At 45.2% G+C, this 23,836-nt stretch overlaps 2 protein-coding genes across 4 annotated transcripts in view; one reads left to right on the top strand and one right to left on the bottom strand.

The window, feature by feature from the left end:
* LOC140723079 (uncharacterized) overlaps nucleotides 1-23,836 on the bottom strand; it is a 561,502-nt gene that overhangs the window by 504,812 nt on the left and 32,854 nt on the right. The gene's annotated exons all lie outside the window — the stretch shown is intronic.
* LOC140723107 (uncharacterized) lies at nucleotides 1,071-17,187 on the top strand. 3 transcript variants are annotated; one of them, XM_073037736.1, is made up of 4 exons: nucleotides 1,071-1,197; nucleotides 5,351-5,480; nucleotides 5,808-5,980; nucleotides 14,517-17,187. In XM_073037736.1, the coding sequence occupies exon 4, from the start codon at nucleotides 14,917-14,919 to the stop codon at nucleotides 16,273-16,275; it is 1,359 nt and encodes a 452-aa protein (XP_072893837.1). In that variant the 5' UTR covers nucleotides 1,071-1,197; nucleotides 5,351-5,480; nucleotides 5,808-5,980; nucleotides 14,517-14,916; the 3' UTR covers nucleotides 16,276-17,187. The 3 variants fall into 3 exon arrangements, with proteins under 3 accessions (XP_072893837.1, XP_072893836.1, XP_072893835.1); XM_073037735.1 differs by lacking the exon at nucleotides 5,351-5,480 and having other exon boundaries at nucleotides 5,808-5,984; XM_073037734.1 differs by lacking the exon at nucleotides 5,351-5,480.

The raw sequence follows: 23,836 nt of genomic DNA on the forward strand, positions 1-23,836 counted from the left end.
AAAAGAGGTGAGGGGTGGGGATGGGGCAAGAGCTGGAGAGTGAGAGGTGGATCCAGGTGAGGGGGGAGGTGGGAAGGTGGAACTAGTGACAAGGGTGGGAGGTGAGTGTTTGGGGCAACACGGGGCTGCAGAAGATGGGAATTAATTCCATAGGGGATGAACAAAGAGGTTAGAGACTATTTGTTATAAAGCGTGCAATGAAGATTCTGCAGACTGATCCCTGGAGTGGTGGGGTCATCATATGAAGAAAGATCAAATGTGATAACCCTTTCATTTAGAGAATCGAGGACAGAGAGGTGATCACATTGAAATGCACAACATCATTACCGGCTGAACCAGGGATCCCAGTCTCTGAAACAGGGGGTGGACTGTCCAGGACTGAGATGAAGAGAAATGAATCCACCCAGAGGGTGGTGAATGTCTGTAAATCCCCACCACAGAGAGCGGTGAAACACATTGATCGTCCTCACATAAAACAGAGAACAGCAGATGTGTGGAGACCGAGGGGAATCGAGGAAATGAGGATCGGGCAGAAGTATGTGGCTGAGAAGGGAGAGCAGTTGCCATCTTGTTGATGGTTAGAAGGGCTGATTGGCCTCCTGCTGCTGTTTCTCACTTAATGTTTCAGTGTTCCTGTTCAGTGAGGCTGGAGGAATGTGAATAGAAATTAGTGTTTACAGACATAGACTGATTTAAATGAAACCTGCACATTTCCTGTGTGGGTCTGAATTGTGTGTCGGGATGGGGTGGGAATCGAAACTCTAACTCTAACCTGGGGCTGGAGGGAACGGGACCGGGGAAGATATGGTTGGAAAAACTAAATACGCATCTAGTTTAAATTTGGAAATAATATAGGGAAATAATAAAATAATTTGGGAAATGCGGCGGTGGGCAGGGCAGTGTGTGAAGGGCGAGGAACAGTCACCGGGTCACGTGGGAGACCCTCACTCATCACGTGATCCCGTTTTACCGCAGATTGGAAGCATCTATGGGTTTGTTTCCGAGGCCCCGCCCACCACCTGATGACGCAATTAGCATATTGCGCATGCTCACATTCCCGGGCTAGGCAGTGTTTTTTCGTTCTTTGTGAAAGCGGGTCGGCGGTGAGATCGGGATCGGGAGGGGGTTCTCGCCCCCTTGGACGGGGAGCCGGAGACGGATTATTCTCTGCGGGGCAACACCAACAATTTTCCTTCGGTGAGTATTGAAGCCGGTCCCGATCGGCGAGTTCTGACGTTGGGTAGTGAGTTAACTTTCCCGAACTCAAACAAGAGAAAATCTGCAGACGCTGGAAATGCGAGCAACGCGCACAAAATGCTGGAGGAACTCAGCAGTCCGGGCAGAATCCAGGAAGAGTACAGTCGACATTAGCGGCCGAAACCCTTCGGCAGCACTGGAGAATAAAAGGTGGGGGTGGGGAAGGGAGAGAGAAACACAAGGTGATCGGTGAAACCTGAAGGGGGAGGGGATGAACTTTCCCGAACTGGCGGCCTCGCTTCGCTTCCTTCACAGAATCTGCCGAGGTCGGTCCGGGTTGTGAGACCTTCACACCGAACCGTCTGAGATGAGCCGCCGCTCAGCCCCTGTTGTTCTGGTCCTATTAGCAGGATGAAGTAAAACATGTTTCTATCTTGTTACTGACAGAGAATTGTATAGTGTGTGTTCCGTGTGTTATCTCAATGTACTTGCCTGTGATACTGCTATAAGTCAGTGTTTCTCTGTACCTGTACCTTCCCGTACTTGTGCACTTGGCAATAAATTCAACAGGTCCTGCGAAAAGTCACTGAGATTTGATTACCTTGGCAGCTCGGTCGGTCGAATGTATGAGACAGTACACTGTTAAATGCAAAACCCTGAACAGTGTTGATGATCAGAGGGATCTTGGAGTTCGAGATCATCGCTCCCTGAACGAGACCGCACAGATTGATCTGCACAGTTTAAGAAGGCAAATGGTGTGGTAGTCTTTATCATTGAGTTCAAAAGTCGGGAAGTTATGTTACAGCTTTATAAGATTAATTAGGCCACATCTGGAGTGTTTCATACAGTTGTGGTCGCTCTCATTCTCCGAAGGATGTCGGGGCTTTGGAGAGGGTGCAGAAGAGGTTTACCAGGATATTGCTTGGAATAGAGGGCCTGAGCTATAATGGGAGGTTGGTCAATCTTATGTGGTTTTCTCTGGAGCCGTGTCGGCTGGGATGAGACTGAATAGACGTTTATAAGATTACCAAAGGATTAGAAGCAGTGTTTCAGAAAGACAGCGTCCATTTTTAAGGAACTCCAGCACCCAGGGCATGCCCTTTTCTCAATGTTACCATCAGAGAGGGAGGTAAAGAAGTTTGAAGGCACACCCTCAGTGATACAGGAACAGTTTCTTCCCCTCTGCCATCTGATAGCCAGATGGACATTGAGCCCTTGAACACGACCTCACTTTTAAAATATATAGTATTTCTGCTTTTTGCACAATTTTAAATTTATTCATAGAATAATAGGAAACCTACAGCACAGTACAGGCCCTTCGGCCCACAAAGTCGTGCTGACATGTCACTACCTTAGAAATTACTATGGTTACCCATAGCCCTCTATTTTTCTAAGTTAGTTTTTCTCCTGTGCCGCCAGGTTCCTAACCAAAAATCTTTGAAAAGACCCTATCATGCCCACCTCCATAAACATTGCCGGCATCCCATTACCACTCTCCACCAGTCTCTGACTAAAAAAACTCACCCCTGATATCTCCCCTCTACGTATTCCCCAGCACCTTAAACCTGTGCCCTCTTGTGGTAACCAATTCAGCCCTGGGAAAAAGCCTCTGACTATCCACATGATCAATGCCTCTCATAAACTTGTATACCTCTATCAGGTCACTTCTCATCCTCCGTCACTCCAAGAGAAAACGCCGAGTTCACTCAACCTATTGTCATAAGGTATGCTCCCCAATCCAGGCAACATCCTTGTAACTCTCCTCTGCACCCTTTCTATGGTTTCCACATTCTTCCTGTAGTGAGGTGACCAGAATTGAGCACAGTGGAGTGTGACCAGGGTCCTATATAGCTGCAACAAAACCTCTTGGCTCCTAAACTCAATCCCACGATTAATAAAGGTCAATGCACCGTATGTCTTCTTAACCACAGAGTCAACCTGCATAGCAGATTTGAATGTCCTATGTACTCGGACCCCAAGATCCCTCTGATCCTCCACACTGTGAAGAGTCTTCACATTAATGCTATATTCTGCCATCATGTTTGACCGAATAAATTGAACAACTTCAAACTTATCCGGGTTGAACTCCATTTGCGACTTCTCAGCCCAGTTTTGCATCCTTTCAGTGTCTCGCTGTGACCTCTGACAGCCCTCTACACTATCCACAACATCCCCAACCTTTGGGTGATCAGCAAATTTACTAACACATCGCTTCACTTCCTCATCCAAGTCATTTATAACAATTACAATGAGCAATGGTCCCAGATATACATATACTGTAATTTTTATTATTTTATTTTGTGTTTTTTTTTTCGTCTATATTATGTATTGCATTGAAATGCTGCTGCAAAGTTAACAAAGTTTACACCACATGCCGGTGATAATAAACCTGATTATGAATCTGTGTGGACAGACGATATATTTTTCCTGGGGGTTGAAATGTCTAATACATTTAAGGTGAGACGAGATATAAGTGGCAAGTTTGTCTTTTTCCACAGAGTGGTTGGTAGCTGGACTCTCTGCCTGGGGTGGGAGACCCCACCAGTCACGTGATCCTGTTTGCCCCTCCCATTTATCCACAGATGTACAATCTCTTCGCTCATGCTCACTGTCTCCGGTTGGGTGGTGTTTTCCTTTCTGCTCAGTACTGAAGCGGAACGTCTGCGGGATTGGGAAAGGGTCCTCGCCTCCTGGGTCAGGAAGCCAGGGGTCAGATCGGGAAAGGGTCCTCGCCTCCTGGGTCAGGAAGCCAGGGGTCCGATCGGGAAAGGGTCCTCGCCTCCTGGGTCAGGAAGCCAGGGGTCAGATCGGGAAAGGTTCCTCTCCTCCTGGGTCATGAAGCCAGGGGTCAGATCGGGAAAGGGTCCTCGCCTCCTGGGTCAGGAAGCCAGGGGTCAGATCGGGAAAGGGTCCTCCCCTCCTGGGTCAGGAAGCCAGGGGTCAGATCACTGTCTGTGGGCCGAAGATATCGTTTTCCCATCAGTGAGTATTGAGACCGATCCCGAGTGGGGAGATCCAATGTTAGCTGTGAGTGCCGAACTGAGGGCCAATTACTCATTTATTTTCCAATTATCTGGGCTCTTCAAAAAAATGTGGATTTCACTTAATCTGCATTGAACGATCCAACCCAGGAGCCCAGGCTGTTTATTTCCACAGAGTTGAAATTAGAGACCCACCAACAGGTCACGTGAGGCTGTTTAACGCAGATCTACCCCACCCTCTGGTTTGTGACTCAAGATCATGTGGTGTGTGGTCAGAGTCCCCGGATGTGAGGTGATGCTTCCTCCATGTTGTGTTGGGGAGTCTGATGTTGGCCACTGAGTCCCTTTAACTTCCCTCAAATTGTCTCACTTCCTGAGCCTCCTCACATTTGTCCTTGAGCTTTATGGCTGTTGTCTTCTCCTGGATTGGGGTGGATGGGAAAGAACGACCCAGGTTGTGGGGATCTTTGATTTCACTACTCTAGGGGGAGAATGGTTTCTGTGATCTACTGATCTGGATCCAAAGGTCTCTGCCACTCCTTGCAGTCACGGGCAGTGCAGTTACTGTGCAAAGCGTGAAGTGTCCAAATGGGAAACTTTCTATGGTGTGTTGATAAACAATTTGGTGAGGGTTCAAAGTATATATGGCGATGTTTTTGTTGTTTGTTCTAACTTTGTCAATTTAAGATCCTTTATGCAGTAGTGTGTACTATTTATTCAGTATCTGTGTATTGCTGGAGAACCATAATTGATCGTCCTTGCTTTCAGCTCCACCTGGTTCCATCTGCTCATTCCCTGCCCATCTTGTTCAACCTCTGTCCAGTCTCTCTCCCAACTTCAGTGACATGCATCAACTATCTGGGTCAACCTTGGTCCACCCTGTATCATACCTCTGCAATGATATATATCGGCAATCTTTCTTGTCTTCATTGTGAAGTATTCTTTCACACCTTCGTCCTCACTGAGTTATTTCCTGAATCAGTTTTTGTCAGCTGGAAAGTTAGAGGGTCATCCGGTACCAGTTCTGTTGTGCATTGGTGTGGGAGAGCTAGTTTTTGAACTGTGACTGGCTGACACACTGCATCATATTACAATCAGCAAAGAGTACTGGGAGAGTTGCTCCTTGGACTCTAGTCCTGTGTTGGCTTTGACTTTGGTTACTGCTTCTACAGATGGGGCTGAATGGTCGTCCTTCTGCAATGAAGCAGAAATTTCGAGCAGCTGGACATTGGTTGTGGGGAAATCCCCGATTGCACTACCCAGTGTGAAATGGGAGGACAATGTGCGAGACTCTCAGGGTCGGTGAGTGGCAGATTAAGCTGTGTGATTCTGTGAGGTTGGGTCCTGGGATATCATAGTTTTTGATCCAGGTAAAATGGACGCGAGGATCGAGCTGCTTGTGCTTACGAGGTGTTGAGCAAGTATTTCTGGTCTGGGATCAGATATTTGGTTTTGGAGTTCCTTTGGAAGCAATGACTGCCAGTCTGAGGAGAGGATAAGTTCCCATTCCATCCTCACAGGGACTGGTTATGAGTAAATGGGCAGTTCCATTTTTACAACAGTAGAAATAGACCCGTGAGTTTGGTGTTCAAACTGTGTTAATGTGCTTCATTATCTCTCTGGTTAAAGTGAGAACTGTGGTGAGAGGTTTATTGGAAGAAAAACCCCAACTGGAAGCAAACCACAGCTGAAGACGAGGGAACAGCAACAAGTGAACCAGCCCGAGGACTGAGAGCATCAACTGGAGAGAACAACTCTGAATCAACTGACTCGGAGTTCTCATTGATTCAGTCGGAAGAAAGGTTGGTGAGTCTCATTTACTCAGACACTGGTCCTTTAGACATTACATACTTGTACAAGGGAAGGTAGGATTTAGTTGGAGTGGGACTGAATGTGCCCAGAATAACCAATTATGCTTCTGTCAGACACAGTTGCAATCAGTCCAGGTCTGGTAATGTGCTTCCAGCAGCCCAGCCCTTTAAGACCACTCCCATTCTGTCGAAGTCGAATCCGGATTAAGTCACTCAGAGACCGTATAGTACAAACTCTTTATTTCAAGCACCCGGGGCTCACTCAGTTAGTCACTCAGACAGGAACAGACTGTGACTGTTCCCACCCAATCCACCAATTCCCCTCACACCACAGATATATCTGTCCAGATACTCCCCACGCAGGACAGGCTGGAGCCAAAGTTATTTACTATGATAGACCCTAAAGACAAATTACAAAATAGTCATAATGGCTTACACACACAGAACAGACTGAAGCTGTCCTATCTCTACACATGAGTGCACAAGGAGATAAGCATCCTGAAAGCCTAGCTAGCTACCCTCAAGAAGACATATGGCTCAGCATGGCTTAGTACATCTGTTGATCATCAGGAGTTTCTTTCAGAAAAACAGGCTGCTATTGTTTAACGAAGTGTTAACCCTTTTACAGACTTTATCATTCCCTCCTTTACAGAGAAAGCAACCGAGTGGAGCTTTGACTTCTCAGTGGGTATAACATCAGTAGTTAGAACAATGAGAGGTACAACCATTAGGACATAATGCAATATCATGCCCCACATATTACCGAACAGGCCTTCGAAGAGCACCATTTCGACCCTTTGGTGAACCCGTGTAAATCCTGCCCTACTCTCTTGATGCTGTCCATCTCCTTTGCAGTGTGCTCGGAGAGCGATGTAACGTTAGTAGACTCATCAGGGATATAGGCGCAGCATTCTATGTGAATAATAGCACAGGTTCCCCCTTTCTCAGCTGGGTTAAAATCTAAAGCCTTATGATTCTGTACGACTGTTTGCCGGATTGCAATCATTTCAGTGGATATTTCTGTTACTTGGGCCTGTGTTTCTGTCAGGGCCCCTGCAGTATTGTGGCCAGCTCCTCAAGTGCTGTATCCAAATTGATTATCTCTTGTGAATTCCTGGCTACTCCATAGGAGAGAAAAGCGATCAGCCAAAATCGCTCAGTCTCAGTTACTCCTCTCCGCTGCTGGGCTCCTGCAGGAATGGCCAAGATGCATGTTTCCCGGCGTAGGAAGTTCCGTTTGGTGGGGGCCTGAGATACCATCCCTCAAAACATTGACAGCCACAGTCATCTCTGACTGGACCACAGTTCCTCACTCTCTTCCCCAGGTGTTATTTGAAAAAGCCCAGGCTGAGAGTTCCTCACTGTAGTTGAGCGGGATTACTGACATTTGAATCATACTTTTCCCATACTGAGGAATTTCGGCACAAACCCAGCAGGCCCCTGGTTCTACCTGCTTGGCCCAGTTGTGACAGAGAGACAGAAAGGTGTTAACATAGGGGCCCCTGTGTGCTGGGGTAAGCCCTCTTAAAGACATAGATACAAACACCACTGTTAAGGTTTAATTGAACCAGCAGCTATAGTCCACACCTGGACTCTGGTTTTGATGTTAAAACCACTGTCTTTATTTGTATCTACTTATAATATAACAAATTAAGCAAAATAATCAAAAGTTTAAAAGGGTTATGAGTACACATAAGTGTAAGTATAACTCCCAAACCACTCAGCTCAGGGAATACCAAGCTGAAAGTCTTGAGATGGTAAAGTATGAAAGTTCAGTTCATCCACGGAATCAATGACGAGAGAGAGATATTTGTAATCCAAGGTGAATGTCAAGAGAAGGCAATTACATTGAATTCCACAAATTCCACAGTGGTAAAACAGGATAACAGTCGCTGTAGGTCTTATCCGTCGTCGTTCTAAATGCACATACAAATTATCACCAGAAGTAGCTTATTGCAGGAGTACTGTCTTCAGAAGGAACTACCACCCAGGCAAGGGTTAACACACAGGTAGATTCCGCAAGGTACTCCCAATCCAGATCCAACACACAAAGTATTACCGACAGTGATTTCCACAGAATATCCCTTCTCACAAGTGGTTACCACATAACACACCCGAATCCAGCTAAGGGTTAACAAAAGTGGTAGCCACGGGATACTCCAACAAAATCCCCATATGGATTATACGAATTATCACCAACAGTGATTGGTCACAGGGGTACCTCTTCAAGTGAATTACCACCCCCAGGCAAGGGTTAGCACAAGTGGTCCTCACAGGATACTCCCAAACCAACAGATCCACTCCAATGGATCAAACAAAGCAACAATCACACATTCGGTATACACTGAATCAATAATCAACCCACCCTTGTGGGCATAGGAGAGCCCAAACAGTGACCTTTGGCCACTAGGTCGTTTGTTTCGAACCTTCCATCTTCTTTCTTTCTCTCTGGCTGACTGTGTTTGTGACTGTCTTTGCTTAAATAAAACAAACTATGAGCTATTGTTACGTACCCCATAACTGGGTCACTTACCAGCAAAGATAGAGAGGTCCGCTGAAGTCTGATGGTACTATTTTTAAACGTTTTTATTTATAAAGGGGCACAAAAGTAAGGTTAATACAAACATTCAGATAATATATGTCGTCACTACTCAATCTAAAGCGCGGGTATAGTAATAATCAACAATAAGAAGTAGCTCTGTCGTTTGTCTAGGGGTAAAAATATTGTCCGATAGAAATATCAAAGTCTGGAGTTCATGCAGGTAGCCTTTTGGGGACCGCTGGATTTCACGTGTTGGAGAGAGAGAGAATTTTTGGTGAGAAAATAAACTTGCCAGCCTTTTGGACTCAAATCGTTGAATCGGGAACGTGGGTTCCCCGTTGTCAGTTCGAAGTCCTTTTCGGTGTTATCAGCCACTCGCTCCCCAGGCTAGGGGAAATGAACCACACGTGGCTTCCGAATCGCTTCCCGTCATCACGGGAGCGATGAGCGATGGTGTCTCCTTCTGGTGCATCGCTAGGGTACTGCCTCCTGCAGTCCCCTTTTTATCTTGACTTACGGAGTTGTAGATGTCAGTCAAGGTGGGGTGATACAATCCCCACCCCACATTGCCCGAGGGTGTCCATGTAGCCATGATAGCTGGCACGTAGCATAGAATCGCAATCCACAAAGGTGTCTCCAAGAAAGAATGGTCAAATCCGTTGCGTTGTCTCTCTCTCTTTTCCTGGGTCCAAGACCTGAATTAATAGCGATCTTGCGATTCTCAGGAAGGAGGGGGCTGGTATCATAACACTATATAAACACAAGCTGCGAGCAAGTGTAAACATGCTGCCTAGTCAAATAGTTCTGCCCCCTCTCTCTCTTAGTAAGAATCAAACAGGAGAATATTAGTTCTGGGGTTGATCAGGATTTGAAAGTCGGGTCCTAATAATATGTCAAAGCTCGTCACATTCGATTTCGGTCATTGTCAGGCCAATCCATATTATTTGTATTAATAATGTTGGCAAACTTTGTAAGCATTGGAGCAGTAAATCATTATTAATGGGTATTTGTCCCCCCAGTTTAAAGGCTTGGTCTCCTGTGAAAGTGCCATAGCAGGCCACAAATCACATCCAGGGTCATTATGCCAGACATGGGCTCGGAATCCCATGTTTCCCTATCAGTTCAAACTTTAGACTGACGTTCCTACCCTTCCCTCCTATCTGGGCCGGCCTTGGTTTGCTTACGTTGTTTTTCCTGCTCTCGTTTTCGGCGCACATCCACCCATTCACGCTCCGCTTTTAGCATCTCCCAACCTTTGGCGTTCCTTCTGCAGTACATACCTCTATCCCTTTCTCACATACATTATTCCTCCAACTTGCTGATAATATACTGTTCCACTTTAAAGGTATGTCACATTCAGAATTTTTTCCAGTTAGCCGAGGATTTCCTTCCACGCTGCTGTGCGGTGTTGGGAAATCATGTACAAGGCAAGTTACAGCAGTAGTTTGCCATTGCCTTCTGCTGGGTGAGTTGTTTTGTTCACCAGCTCTAACCCAGCACAGATGAAAGTGTGCAAGGGAGTCGGCTGGATTCGAACTCGGGACCTCTCGCCTCGAAGTCCAACGCTGAAGCCACTAGGCCATCAGTGGCATAGCAGGCAAAGTTCCATTTTACATCTGCCTTTTCCTTCCATTCCCTTTTCAACAATTTCCACTTCTTTCCTCAGTTCTTTTTCCATATAAGATTTACTGCTTGTTCTCATGAGGTAATAATGCAGGCTCCCCCACCCCCCTCCGTCCGTGGCCACATTTTGAGTGCTGCACTCAACATTTGAAAATCTTTTTCCTTGTCTGGAAAACTCTCACATAAAATTGTGTAGGGCTGCTCCTGGCACACTCGTATCAATCAACTGCAATTGACCGATTATCTTTAAGTAATTTATCAGGCACAAAGCCTCCTGCTCAATTAACAATCAGATAAATTTACCCGGCAGGCACCTCCTGCTCAATTGATGAATTTACCTGACTTGGCTGCTTCCTGCCCACTTAGTAAAGTTTACCCAGTACCGCCTCCTGGCCACTTAATAAATTTTATCCAATACTGCCTCCTGCCCACTTAGTAAAAATTTTGCCTACCTTATACGAGTCTCCAGACAGATTTTTTTCCCGATCCTGTCAAGGTATGTGATCAGCCTTGGGTGAGGCACCGTACGTCCAAAGGAACTGACGGTGAGTGACAAATGTAAAATACCTATTGGGCACCCGGTCAGCCTCCACGGTCCCCAGAGTGGTCCAGATGCTTACTCAGCCCGTCTGCTCGGTGCTCTGCATATTGGGATCCTGTTCGTGATGCCAAATGTTAAAGCTGAATCTGAATAAAACTCGAGAGAACAGCTTCTTATTGACACCACAGTTTATTGCACATTCTCCTGCAGGAGTTTGAGCTCCTGTTGTCAAAGGGAAGGCACGTAAGCACTGCCAACATCTGACAAGTTGACTGACTTGGGTTACAGCCTTATATTTATTCATAGTACACCCCATGCATTACTATTGCAAGATGTTATTTGAATTGGTACACCCACCAAGTGTGTTGGTGCAAATCTTAATTACAAATCTTAATTGCAAATCTTAACAGAGTTTGCTATGAGAGAGTGCAGATGAACTTGATCGAACTCGGGAGATCAAAGTACTTATCAACAGTGATTTGCTGGCTGTGAAACTAATTACCTCTCTGTATAAAATTCACTATGCACATGTCACTGGGTAAAAAAATTGCACAGTACATGATTTATGTGCACACTGGTCATTACAAATTAGAGGGGACATTGGTGGGAAGGTGGGGAGACCTCCAGTGTCCCTGATGCCCTCACCAACAAGATGTGCATCCAGCTGCAGCTTGTAACCCAGCACTTTAAGGAGTTGGAACTGGAAGTGTATGAATTGTGGATCATCCAGGAATTGGAGGGGGAGATAGATATGAAATGAAGAGAGGTGAGTTGCACACAAGGTGCAGGACACAGGAAACTGGGTGAGAATCAGGAAGGGGAATGAAGTTAAATAGCCATTGCAGTGTACTCTTGTTGCTATCCCACACAACAATAGGTGGAACACTTCAGAAACTGTTGGGGGGGTGGGAGGGTAGATTACCTGACAGAGAACAGTCAAAGAGGTGATAGTGAATTCATTAGTTAGGGGAACAGAACAGGAGGGGACTAATATCCTAGCGGTAAGGCTTGCTAGTGCTAGTGTGGGTGGAGAGGGTGATGTGGTTAAAATAAGATGCAGGGGAAATGGGAGCCAGAATGACAGAACAGATAGTGGAGAGGGTGAATTGAATTGAATTGACTTTATTCAATACATCCTTCCTACACATGAGGAGTAGAAATCTTTACATTACATCTTCACCACAATATGCAATTTGTAATTAATAGTAATATATAATAGATAGTTTGTAGATAGGACAGTCAATATAACATTGAAATGCAATTGTACCAGCATGAATTAATCAGTTTGATGGCCTGGTAGAAGATAATGTCCCAGAGCCTGTTGGTACTTTTGCTGTGGTACCATTTCCTGGATGGTAGCAGCAGGAACAGTTTTTAGTTGTGGTGAATTTGGTACCCGATATCCTTTGGGCCTTTTGACACACTTGTCCCTGTAAATGTCCTGAATAGTGGAAAGTTCACATCTACAGATGCGCTGGGCTGTCTGCACCACTCTCTGCCATTTCCTGCGATTAAGGGAAGCACAGTTCCCATACCAGGCAATGATGCAGCCAGTCAGGATGCTCTCAATTGTGTCCCTGTAGAATGTCCTCAGGATTTTGGGTCCCCGTCCCCAACTTGTTCAACCATCTGAGGTGAAAGAGGACCTGCTGTGCTCTTTTCACAACACAGCCGGTATGTACACACAATGTGAGATCCTTGGTGATGTTTATGCTGAGGAATTTAAAGCTGTTCACCTTCTTAAACCCAGATCCATTGATGTCAACAGGGGTTAGCCTGTCTCCATTCCTCCTGTAATCAACAATCAGCTTTGTTTTTGTGACAATGAGGGAGAGTTTGTTTTCTTGATACCAGTCAGATGTTGTTCAGACCTCAGATAGAGTCAGCAATCAAATGATTGAGCATAGTGTGATGAATGTGCTGATCTGTGTATATCACAATGCAAGAAGCATCGTAGGAAAGCCCGATGAGCTCAGGACAGGGAATTATGATATTGTAGCTATTATTGGAATTTGGTTGCACCCAACAGTCTGAGGGATTTAGAGGAACAACTTTGTAGAGAGTTTGCGGACCATGCCAATAAACAAAGGTTGATTCAGTAAGTGATTTTAACTTTCCATATATTGAATGGGACTCCCAGACTGTAAAAGGACTAGATGGGGTAAAGTTTGTCAAATGTGCCCTTAATCAGTATGTAGAATCTCTGATATAGAAGTGAACAATAAGCTGTTAGGAAATGATCCAGGGCTGGTGACAGAATTTGTGATCATAATGCCATGAGATTCAAAGTAAAGATGGAAAAAGAGAGGTCTGGATTACGGGTTGAGATTCTAAATTGGAGAAAGGTCAATTTTGATGGTATCAGAAACATCTGACAAGTGTGGTTTGGAACAGGCTCATTCCTGGCAACAGAGTTCTTGTAAGTGGGAGGCCTTCAGAAGTGAAATTTTGAGGATGTAGAGATTGGATGTGCCTGCCAAAATAAAAGTTGAAAAGTTACAGGTGCAGGGAACCTTGCTTTTCAAGAGATATTGAGGCCCCGGATATTTTGTTCCTCCAAATGCCTCAGACTGTTGGGTGCTACCAAGACTCATTAATGACTATAATATCAGGATTCCACGCCCTGAGCTCATCTGGCTTTTTTTTAAAGTTGTCTGCTGTTGGTTTCTAAAAGATTCCCAATAGTCTTTGCTCTTTTGTTTGCCCTCTCTTTGGCTTTTATGTTGGCTTTGGCTTCTCATTTCAGTCACGGATATGTCCTCCTGCCTTTCCAATGCTTCCACTTCTTTGGGATGTATCGATCACTCAGCTCCCGAGTAGCTCCCAGAAACTCCAGCCATTGCTGCTCCGTTGTCACTCCTACCTTTTCCCATCCAAACAAGTTTGGCCAGCTTCTTTATCACAGAAACATGGAGAAGTTCAGTCCAGAAACAGGATATTTGGCCCATCTAGTCAATGCCAAAAAACATTTAAGCTGTCTAATGCAAATACCTGCACCGGGACCATCACCCTCCATACCCCTACCATCCAGGCTCCCATCCAAACTTCCTTTAAATGGTGAAACTGAGCTCATTTTCACTACTTATATTCATCTCATTCCACACTGTCACGACCGGTGAAGAGCTTTTCCACATGTTCCCATTAAATTTTCACCTTCCCCACTTACCTATGACCTCTGGTTGTCATCCCACACAACTTCAGTGGAAAAAGCTGCTTGAATTTATCCTTTCTATACCCTCATAATGTTGTATACTTCTAAGAAATCCTCAAAGCAGTGTACATTTTCCTTGTTTATGTTTTGAGCCGTTTTTAGGTGTATAAGATGATGAGGGGCATTGATCGTGTGGATAGCCAGTTTTTTTTCCCCAGGTCTGAAATGGCTAACATGAGAGGACATAGTTTTAAGGTGCTTGGAAGTAGATACCGAGGAGATGTCAGGGGTAAGTATTTTACACAGAGTGTGGTGGGTGCGTGGAATACACTGCCGGCTATTTGTGTGAGAGTGTTTCAGTTACTGTGGGGCCAGGCACCCATGCAGCTCAGTGGGAACAGGGAATTATACCAATGGAGAGAGTCAAACTGAGCCAAGTCACAGATTGGAGATGGCAGAAATGCCCCATTCTTAGAGAGACAGGAAGAGCATCAGAGTGTTCAATGCTCATTCCAGATACCAGCACTGTGCCCAGTTAGAAGATGATTTCTCCATCCAAATTGTGTTGAACTTCACTGTAACAGTGTGATGTCAGTTCACACCTTGACAACTCACGTGATCTGAAATGTTGTCCTGCACCCATTGATGGATTCTTAAAATCTTTTTACAGGTTACAAATGACAAGAAATTTGTCTACGGAAATCTCGAATATAGTTTTGCTGTCTCTGTCCAGATATTTAAGAAATGGAGCAAGGGATTCACTTGATCATCCTTCCTGTTCAGACTGTGGGGAGGGATTCACTCGGTCATCTGACTTACTGGCATGTCCATCATTTTAATCAGGGGGGAAACCATTCATCTGCACAGACAGTGGGAATGGATTCAGTCGGTCATTTCAACTGAATGTATATCAGCAAGTTTACACTGGGCAAGGCCATTCACCTGTGCTGTGTGTGAGAAGGGATGCAGTCAGTCTTCCCACCTGTGGACACACCAGTCAGTTCACACTGGGCAGAGGCTGGTCATCTGCTGAATTTATGGGGTAAGGATTCACTCGGTCATCTGTCCTAATGGCTCACAAGCGAGTTCTCACCGGGGAGTGGCCGTTTACCTGTTCAGACTGTGGGAAGGGATTCACTTGCTCATCTAAACTGAAGATCCATCAAAGAATTCACACTGGGGAGAAACTGTTTACCTGCTCAGACTGTGGGAAGGGATTCATTCAGTTATCTGAACTGAAGGTACATCAGAGAGTTCACACTGGGGAGAGGCCGTTCACCTGCTCAGTCTGTGAGAAGGGATTCACCACATCATCTCACCTACTGATTCACCTGTCAGTTCACACTGCAGTGAGAGATTTCACCTGCTCAGTCTGTGGGAAGACATTCACTCAGTCATCTAACCTACAGAGACACCAGCAAGTTCACACTGGGGAGAAGCTGTTCACCTGCTCAGACTGTGGGAAAGGATTCACTCGATCATTCAACCTACAGAGTCACCAGCGAGTTCACACTGGGGAGTGGCTGTTCACTTGCTCAGACTGTGGGAAGGGATTCACTCAGGCATCTCACCTACGGAGACACCAGTCAGTTCACACTGGGGAGAAGCCATTCACCTGCTCAGTCTGTGGGAAGACATTCACTCAGTCATCCAACCTACAGACACACCAGCGAGTTCACACTGGGGAGAAGCCGTTCACTTGCTCAGACTGTGGAAAGGGATTCACACAGTTAGGTAGCCTACAAACACACCAGTTAGTTCACACTGGGGAGCGGCCGTTCACCTGCTCAGACTGTGGGAAGAGATTCACCACATCATCTCACCTACTGACTCACCAGTCAGTTCACACTGCAGTGAGGGATTTCATCTGTTCAGTCTGTGGGAAGAGATTCACTCAGTCATCTAACCTACAGAGACACCAGCAAGTTCACACCGGGGAGAAGCTGTTCACCTGCTCAGACTGTGGGAAAGGATTCACTCGATTATTCAACCTACAGAGTCACCAGCGAGTTCACACCGGGGAGAGGCTGTTCACCTGCTCAGACTGTGGGAAGGGATTCACTCAGGCATCTCACCTACGGAGACACCAGTCAGTTCACACTGGGGAGAAGCCATTCACCTGCTCAGTCTGTGGAAAGACATTCACTCAGTCATCCAACCTACAGACACACCAGCGAGTTCACACTGGGGAGAGGCCGTTCACCTGCTCAGACTGTGGAAAGGGATTCACACAGTTAGGTAGCCTACAAGCACACCAGTTAGTTCACACTGGGGAGCGGCCGTTCACCTGCTCAGACTGTGGGAAAGGATTCACCACATCATCTCACCTAGTGACTCACCAGTCAGTTCACACTGCAGAGAGGGATTTCACCCACTCAGATTGTTTGAAGGGATTCACTCAGTTATCTGATCTGCTGGCACACCAGTGAGTTCCACTGGGGAGAGGCCGTTGACCTGCGAATGTGGGAAGGCATTCACACGATCATCTCATCTATTAAAACACCAGCGAGTTCACACCACAGATCGTCTGCTCAGGCTTTGGGAAGAGATTCTGTCAACCGTCTCCACCAAGGCTACATAATTGTGTTCCCCTGGGGAGAGACCGTTCACCTGCTGTGAATATGGGAAGGGATTGACTCAATAATCTAACCTTGTAACACACGACCGGGTTCACATTGGGGAGAAAGTTTCAATAAGCTGTAGGCTGGATATTTGTCCATCCCCATTGCTGAATGCAATTTCGAGAGTGACCGGGGGAGTCTAGTACAAGAGGGCATGATGTAAGGTTTGCAGGGCGCCCATTCAGAACAGAAATGCGGAGAAATTTTTTTTTGTCAGAGGGTGGTGAATCTATGGAATTTGTTGCCACGGGCAGCAGTGGAGGCCAAGTCATTGGGTGTGTTTAAGGCAGAGATTGATAGGTATCTGAGTAGTCAGGGCATCAAAGGTTACAGTGAGAAGGTGGGGGAATGGGACTAAAGGGCAGATTGGATCAGCTCATGATGAAATGGTGGAGCAGACTCGATGGGCCAAATGGCCTATTCTGCTCCTTTGTGTTGTGGTCTTATGTGATTTTTTTTCTCATGTCTGTTATTCCTCTTCCTCCTTCTGTCCAAGGTAGTGTTAATCTCAGTGGGTTTGAGTGTAAATAGTCTTTTCTAAACTTGTCATTTCAGTTCTTACTTATCTTTGTAAATTTTACTGATTGAAATGGGACTAAGATATTTTCATTAAAAAAAGTCAATGTCGGTATTGATGGAAGTGTTTATTGCCTTTGGGATTGAGCTCTGTTCCACAGTTTTTTAAAGCCTTGAAATAAATGTTGTCAATGGTTTTCCCAATATTGCACTACTTTCTGTTGTTTTTGCTTGTTGATTTTTCAGATACATGGTTATCAACAGGCCCAAAGAAGGGTCATGGCCGGAAATGTTGATTCCCATCCATAGATGCTGCCTGACCTGCTGAGATTCTCCAGCACGTTCTGTGAATTTCTCTCGATTTCTTGCATCTGCAGGTCCCCTTGTTTCCCAGATATTTATATGTTTAGTTTAATAACAAGCCGGCTGTGGGGTTGTGTGGCTCTGTTGGTGAAATATTAAATAATATCATTAGATAAGAGGTGGCATAGGGTTGGGCGGTGTAGAATTTGTGGGTAGTATTAAGGAACAGCATATGTGCAAAAAAATCCCTGATGGGAATTGTATAGTGACTCCAAAACAGTAGTAAGTATGTGGTCCACAAATTACAATGGGAGATAGAAAATGCCTGCCAAAAGGGCAATGTTACAATAGCCATGAAGAATTGCCATGCAGGTGATTAGGAAAATCAGGATGGTGTTGGTCTCAAGAGGAGGAATTCCTAGAATGCCTACAAGATGCTTTTTTTTAAGAGCAGCTCGTGGTTGAGCCCATTTGGGGATCAGCTATTCTGGATTGGGTGTAGTAATAAACTGGAATTAATTAGGTCACTTGAGTCCAAAGAACCCTTAGGGGCAAGTGTTCTTAATGTGATCAAATTCACCCCAACATTGGAGAAGGAGAAACTAAAGACAGATGTGGAATAAAGAGAATTAGAGAGGCATGAGAGAAAACATTCTCACAATTGATTTGAAAAGAACATGGGCAGGGTTGAAAACAGAGCACCAATGGCTGGAATTTCTAGAAGCAATTCAGAAGTCACAGAGAGGAAGTTGTATTCTAAAGGTAAGGTGACAAAACCGTGGCTGATAAGAGAAAACAAAGACAACATATAAAACAAACAGAGGGCACAGAACAAAAATTACTGGAAGTTGGAGGATTGGGAAGCTTTTAAAAGCAAACAGAATGCAACTAAAATCATTAAGAAGGAGAAGATGGAATACTTAGGTGAGCTAGCCAGCAATATTAAAGAGGGTACTATTTTTTCTTCAGGTTCATACAGTGTAAAAGAGAGATAGAAGCGAATATCAAACCAATGGAAAATGATGCTGGAGAGGTATTAATGGGGGGAGGGTGAAAGATGATGGCTGATGAACTGAATAAGTATCGTACATCACTCTTATCTGTAGAAGACACTGGCAGGAATATGGAAGTCCCAGATGTCAGTGGTCAGAATGTGTAAAGTTACGTTACTCGGGAGAAAGTAGAAGGAAAGTTGGGCAGTAATTTTTTTACTGGAAGGAGAAATCGATATTCATGCCTTCAGGTTGGAGCTATGCAGTTGGAATATGATGTGTTTCTCTTCAACCCTGAGGCTGTCATGTTGAACAAGTCCAGCCATTGCTATTCTGCCATCATCCCTGCTAGTGTCCCCTTCCAATCAACTTTAATAATCTCCTCTCCCGTGCCTCCGTAGTTCCCCTCACTCTACTAATAATGATGCATCTTGTTGTACCTTTCCCCTCTCAAAGTGCAGGGTGAATTGCAACATGTTATGATCACAATGTCCACATGGTTCCTTTACCATAAGTTACCTTATCAAATTTGGTTCTTTGGACAACACCCAATCCAGAATCAATATTTCTCAAGAGGGCACAATTACAAGCTATTCTAAAAGCATCTCATTAGTATTTTCCAAGTGCCCTCTCTTGAGATCAAGCACCAATCTAATTTTTACAATCTACCTCCACCCATCCCACTCATGGGCTATTCATCTCACTCTCATTGGTGGGTAGATGCGCAGGATCCTCACCAGGACTACCAGCCTCTGAGACAGCTACTTTTCCCAAGCAGTAAAGCTGATAAATATCTCTACCCTCTAACCCACCGTTCCACAACACCAAACACCTCTACTTTATCATTTCCTGTCTGTCATCTTATATGCAGGCATCCTATGCCGAGCGTCACTTTATGGACATATACAATCAGTCCGTGCACAGTATATAAGCTGTGGATATATGTTGTTACTGTTGTGTTTTTTGTGCTATATTGGAGCCGGAGTAATAATTATTTCGACATCATTTACACGTGTCTGCTGGAAATGGAATTAAACAACCCTGAATCTTGAAGAAACATTTCAGCAGGCTGCAGCGTCACATTTCTGTCTCTCAGAGTTATTGCGGCAGAGCGCCACCTGGTGACAATGGAGTCCACAAATCAGGGGGTCCTGTTATTGTGGTAAATCACCACCAAGTGGCAGTGTTGTCCACAAAAGGGAGAGGTTTACAGCGATAAAGAGTGGTGTAGGGGCTGGACGCCAACTGCAAGTGGATGAAGTGCCAGAGATGCCCCTAACCTCTCTCCTCACCACTAGTCAGGGTCCTAAACAGTCCTTCCATATGAGGCAACTTTTCAACATCGTGCTTGTTGGGGTCATCTACTGTTTTCAGTTTTCCAGGTGTGGCCTCCTCGACATTAGTGAGACCCGATGTAGTCTCTGCATTCTGCTCTCTGTCCCAATGAGATTCTGCAGATGTTGGAGATGCAGAGTAACAGACACAAAATGTTGGAGGAAGTCAGGAGGTCAGGTAGCTTCTATAGAGGGGGTAAAGCAAAACAGAGATTTCCTGCCGAGACCCTTCATCAGGACTGGAAGTGGGGAGAGGCCGGAATAAGATGGTGCGGGGAGTGGAAAGAATCCAAGCTGGTAGGTGATAGGTGAAGCCAGATAAGAGTGAAGGTGAGTGGGTGGGGGAGGTGGGAGATGAAGTGAGACGCTGTGAGGTGGTAGGTGGAAAATGCAAAGGGCTGAAAAGGAGGAATCTGATAGCAGAGGAGAGCGGACAATAGGGAGAAAAAGGAAGTAAAACAGGAACCAGAGAGATCCGATCCGGAATGGAGAAGAGAGAAGTGAGGAGACAGAATGGAAGAGAAGGCCGTGTGGGTTGAGGAAAAGAAAAGGAGGAGATAGTAGTTAAAGATATCGATGTTTATGCCATCGGGTTGTAAACGACCCGGAAGAAATATGAGGTGTTGCCCCTCCAACCTGAGAGTGCACTCATCGTGTTAGTTAAACAATGAACCGGAAGGGAGAATGGATTAATAATTTCCCGTGGGATCCCTATTAAATCAATCCTCTCTCAACTTAAACCGGTGCCCTCTGGTTGTTGATTCCACAAAAGTGGGGAAAAGGACTGCACACAGCCCCCATTTCTGTACACTCATAGTTTGGAACACCTGCATAATGTCACCTCAATCTCCTGCACTTCAAGGTGTGAAGTCCCAACCCGCCCAACCTCTCTCCAGAACTCAGTCCCTCAAGTACCGGCACCATTCTCGTAAATCCCCGCTGCACTCATTCCAGCCTGACGTCCTCTCTCATTTTGCAGAACGAACAAATCTGAATACTATAATCCAGGAGTGGATACCCTAACAATACCCTAACCCTAATGCAACCTCACTAGCCTCTTTTTCAGACCATAAGCCATGAGATGTGAGACAGATCTGTTCAGCCAATCGAGTCTGCTCCGCCATTTCTTCGTGTCCAATTGATTATCCCTCTCAACCTCTTTCTCCCGTCTTCCCCCCATAATCTTCGAACATCCTTTTAAAATACACTCTATGACTTGGCGTCTACTCCGTCCGTGACAATGAATTCCAAAGATTTACCTCTCCCTGACTACAGAAATTCCTCCTCATCTCTGCTGTCAGTGGATGCCCTATACATTGAGGGCTGTCCTCTGGTCCCAGACTCTCACAGTACAGGGTGCATCTTCTTCACAGCCACTCTGTCGAGGCCTTTCAATACTTAATAAGCTTCAATTAGATCCCCTCTCTTTCTTCTAGACCAGCGAGTACAGGATCAAAGCTATCTAACACTCCTCATTCGTTAAAACTTTCATTCCTGGAATCATTCTCATGAACTTTCTCCGGACCCGTTCTAATACGAGCACATCTGTTTCTCAGATAGGAGGTCGGAAACTGTTCACAATACACCGAGCGCGATCTGACCAATGAGTTACAAAGCTACAGTGTCACATCCTTGCTCTTATATGCGAACATTACTGTTGTCATCCTTCATCAACACAATCTGCGAGCAAAACAACAGGGACTCCTGCTCAACGACTCCCAAGTACCTATGCACCTCTGATTTTTGAATTTTCTCCCATTTTTTTTTCTACGCCCCTATTCCTTCTACAAATTGTACATGACCGTTCCCTTGCATACACTGTGTTACATCCGCCACTTCGTTGCCTCTTCTGCAAACCTATCGAAGTCCTTCTGCCGACTCCCACTTCTGTCTAAACTACCTGCCCCGTACGTATCCTTGTATCAACTGCAAAGTTCGTCACCAAGTTATCAATTCCATTATCCACATCATTCACATTTAACATGAAAAGATGCGGTCTCATTACTGACCCCTACAGAACGCCATTAGATACCGACAGCAAAACAGAAATGCCCACATTATTTTGACCCTGTCTCCCTTGTGAGTCAGCCAATCTTCGATCCAAACACGTATCTTTCCTGTAACTCCATGAGCTGTGATCTTGTTAAGCAGCCTCACATGCAGGAACTGGGAAGCATAGAAACATAAAAATCTTGCAGCACAATATAGGGCCTTCGTCCCATAAAGCTGTACCAAACATGTCCTTACCTTTGAAATACCTAGGCTTACCCATAGCCCTCTATTTTTCTGAGCTCCATGTACCTATCCAGGAGTCTCTTAAAAGACCCTATCATTTCGGCCTCCACCACCACCGCCGGCAGCCCATTCCAGACACTCACCACTCTCTGCGTAAAAATCTTACCCCTGACATCTCCTCTGTACCTACTTCCAAGCACATTTAAACTGTGCCCTCTCGTGTAGTCATTTCAGCCCTGGGGGAAAAGCCTCTGACAAACCCCATGATCGATGCCTCTCATCATCTTATACACATCTATCAGGTCATCTCTCATCCACCGTCACTCCAAGAAGAAAAGGCCGAGTTCATTCAACTTCTTCTCATAAGGAATTCTCGCCAATCCAGGCAACATCGTTGTAAATCGCTTCGGCAACATTTCTATGGCTTCCACGTCCTTCCTACAGTGAGGCGACCAAGACTGCGCACAGTATTCCAAAATGCGTCTGATCAGGGTCCTATGTAGCTGCAAACATTAAGTCACGGCTCTTAAACTCAGTCCAATGGTTGATGTATGCCTTCTTAACCACGGAGTCAACTTGCGTTGCAGCTTTGAGTGTCCTATGGACTCGGACACCAAGATCCCTTTGATTCTCCACACTGTCAAGAGTCTTAGCATTAATGCTATATTCTGCCATCATATTTGACCTACCAAAAATGAACCACCTCACACTTATCTGGGTTGAAATCCATCTGCCACTTCTCAGCCCAGTTTTGCATCCTGTCAATGTCTCACTGTAACCTCTATCATCCTTCCACACTATCCACAGCACCCACAACATTTGTGTCATCAGCAAACTTAATAAACCATCCCTCCACTTCCTCAATCCAGGTCATTTATAAAAATCACGAAGAGTAGGGGTCCCAGAACAGATCCCTGAGGCACACCATTGGTCACCGACCTCCATGCAGAATATGACCCGTCTACAACCACTCTTTGCCTTCTGTGGCAAGCCAGTTCTGGATGCACAAAGCAACGTCCTCTTGGATCCCATGCCTCCTTGCTCTCTCAACCAGCCTTGCATGGGGTACCTTGTTAAAGATCATCTGAAAATTCAAGCAAACAACATCCACTGCCTCTGCTTTACCTATCTTACCTGTTATTTCCTCAAAATATTGCAAGTGATCTGTCAGACACTATTTCCTGTAAAGGAATCCTACTGACTTTATCCTACTTCATCATGCCTCCTCAATTACAGTACCCAAAAAACTCACCCTTGATACACCCGAACATATTCCTGACCACTGAGGTCAGATTAACTGTCCTATAATCTCACTGGACAACAATTTTTTTAAAAGTGTTGCTTCTTCAAAATTTTTTTGTTTATGATAAACTGCTTGTTTATGATAAACACAAATATAATTTCAGACTACTTGTATCACGTAGGAATTTGGAAAAACGACAAATTAACTTTCATTGAATATATTATATTTAATTGCATAATGGTGCTGATGCTTTGCAATAGTGCAACTAAGTTAAAAATATTTTGATAATGATTTTCATTTGTACTCAGTATCCGAGGATTTTCGCGTGTGTCCAACAATAATTTGCAGCGTTGCTGGATTCAGTGGAAACTGCTTGAACAGATGAAGAGTCGGTCATCTTTGGTCCAAATCCCGTTTGGACCGTCGGGGTCACCAATGTAGCGATGTACTACATACACAGCGAGGGACAACGACACGCAGTCGGTAAGTCGTTTTGACATTAGTTTATTCAAACTTCGCGGCGCTGGCATTTAATCCCTAGCGTCCGCCCTCTCCGGGCGGAAATGACGTCAGAGGTGCATTACTAAAGTCTCTCCCCGCACGCTGGCTATTTGTGAGCCGGGTCCCCTGCGCAGAAAGTGGGTCGCCACAGGGTTTCTTTGAAATCAGTCTATGTTTATAAACACTAATTTCTTCAGTTCAGTTCAGTTTCAGTTTATTGTCATTTCAAAACCACAAATGCAATA

This window comes from Hemitrygon akajei, unplaced genomic scaffold (genome assembly GCF_048418815.1).
Source record: "Hemitrygon akajei unplaced genomic scaffold, sHemAka1.3 Scf000100, whole genome shotgun sequence".
Taxonomy (NCBI): Eukaryota; Metazoa; Chordata; class Chondrichthyes; order Myliobatiformes; family Dasyatidae; genus Hemitrygon; species Hemitrygon akajei.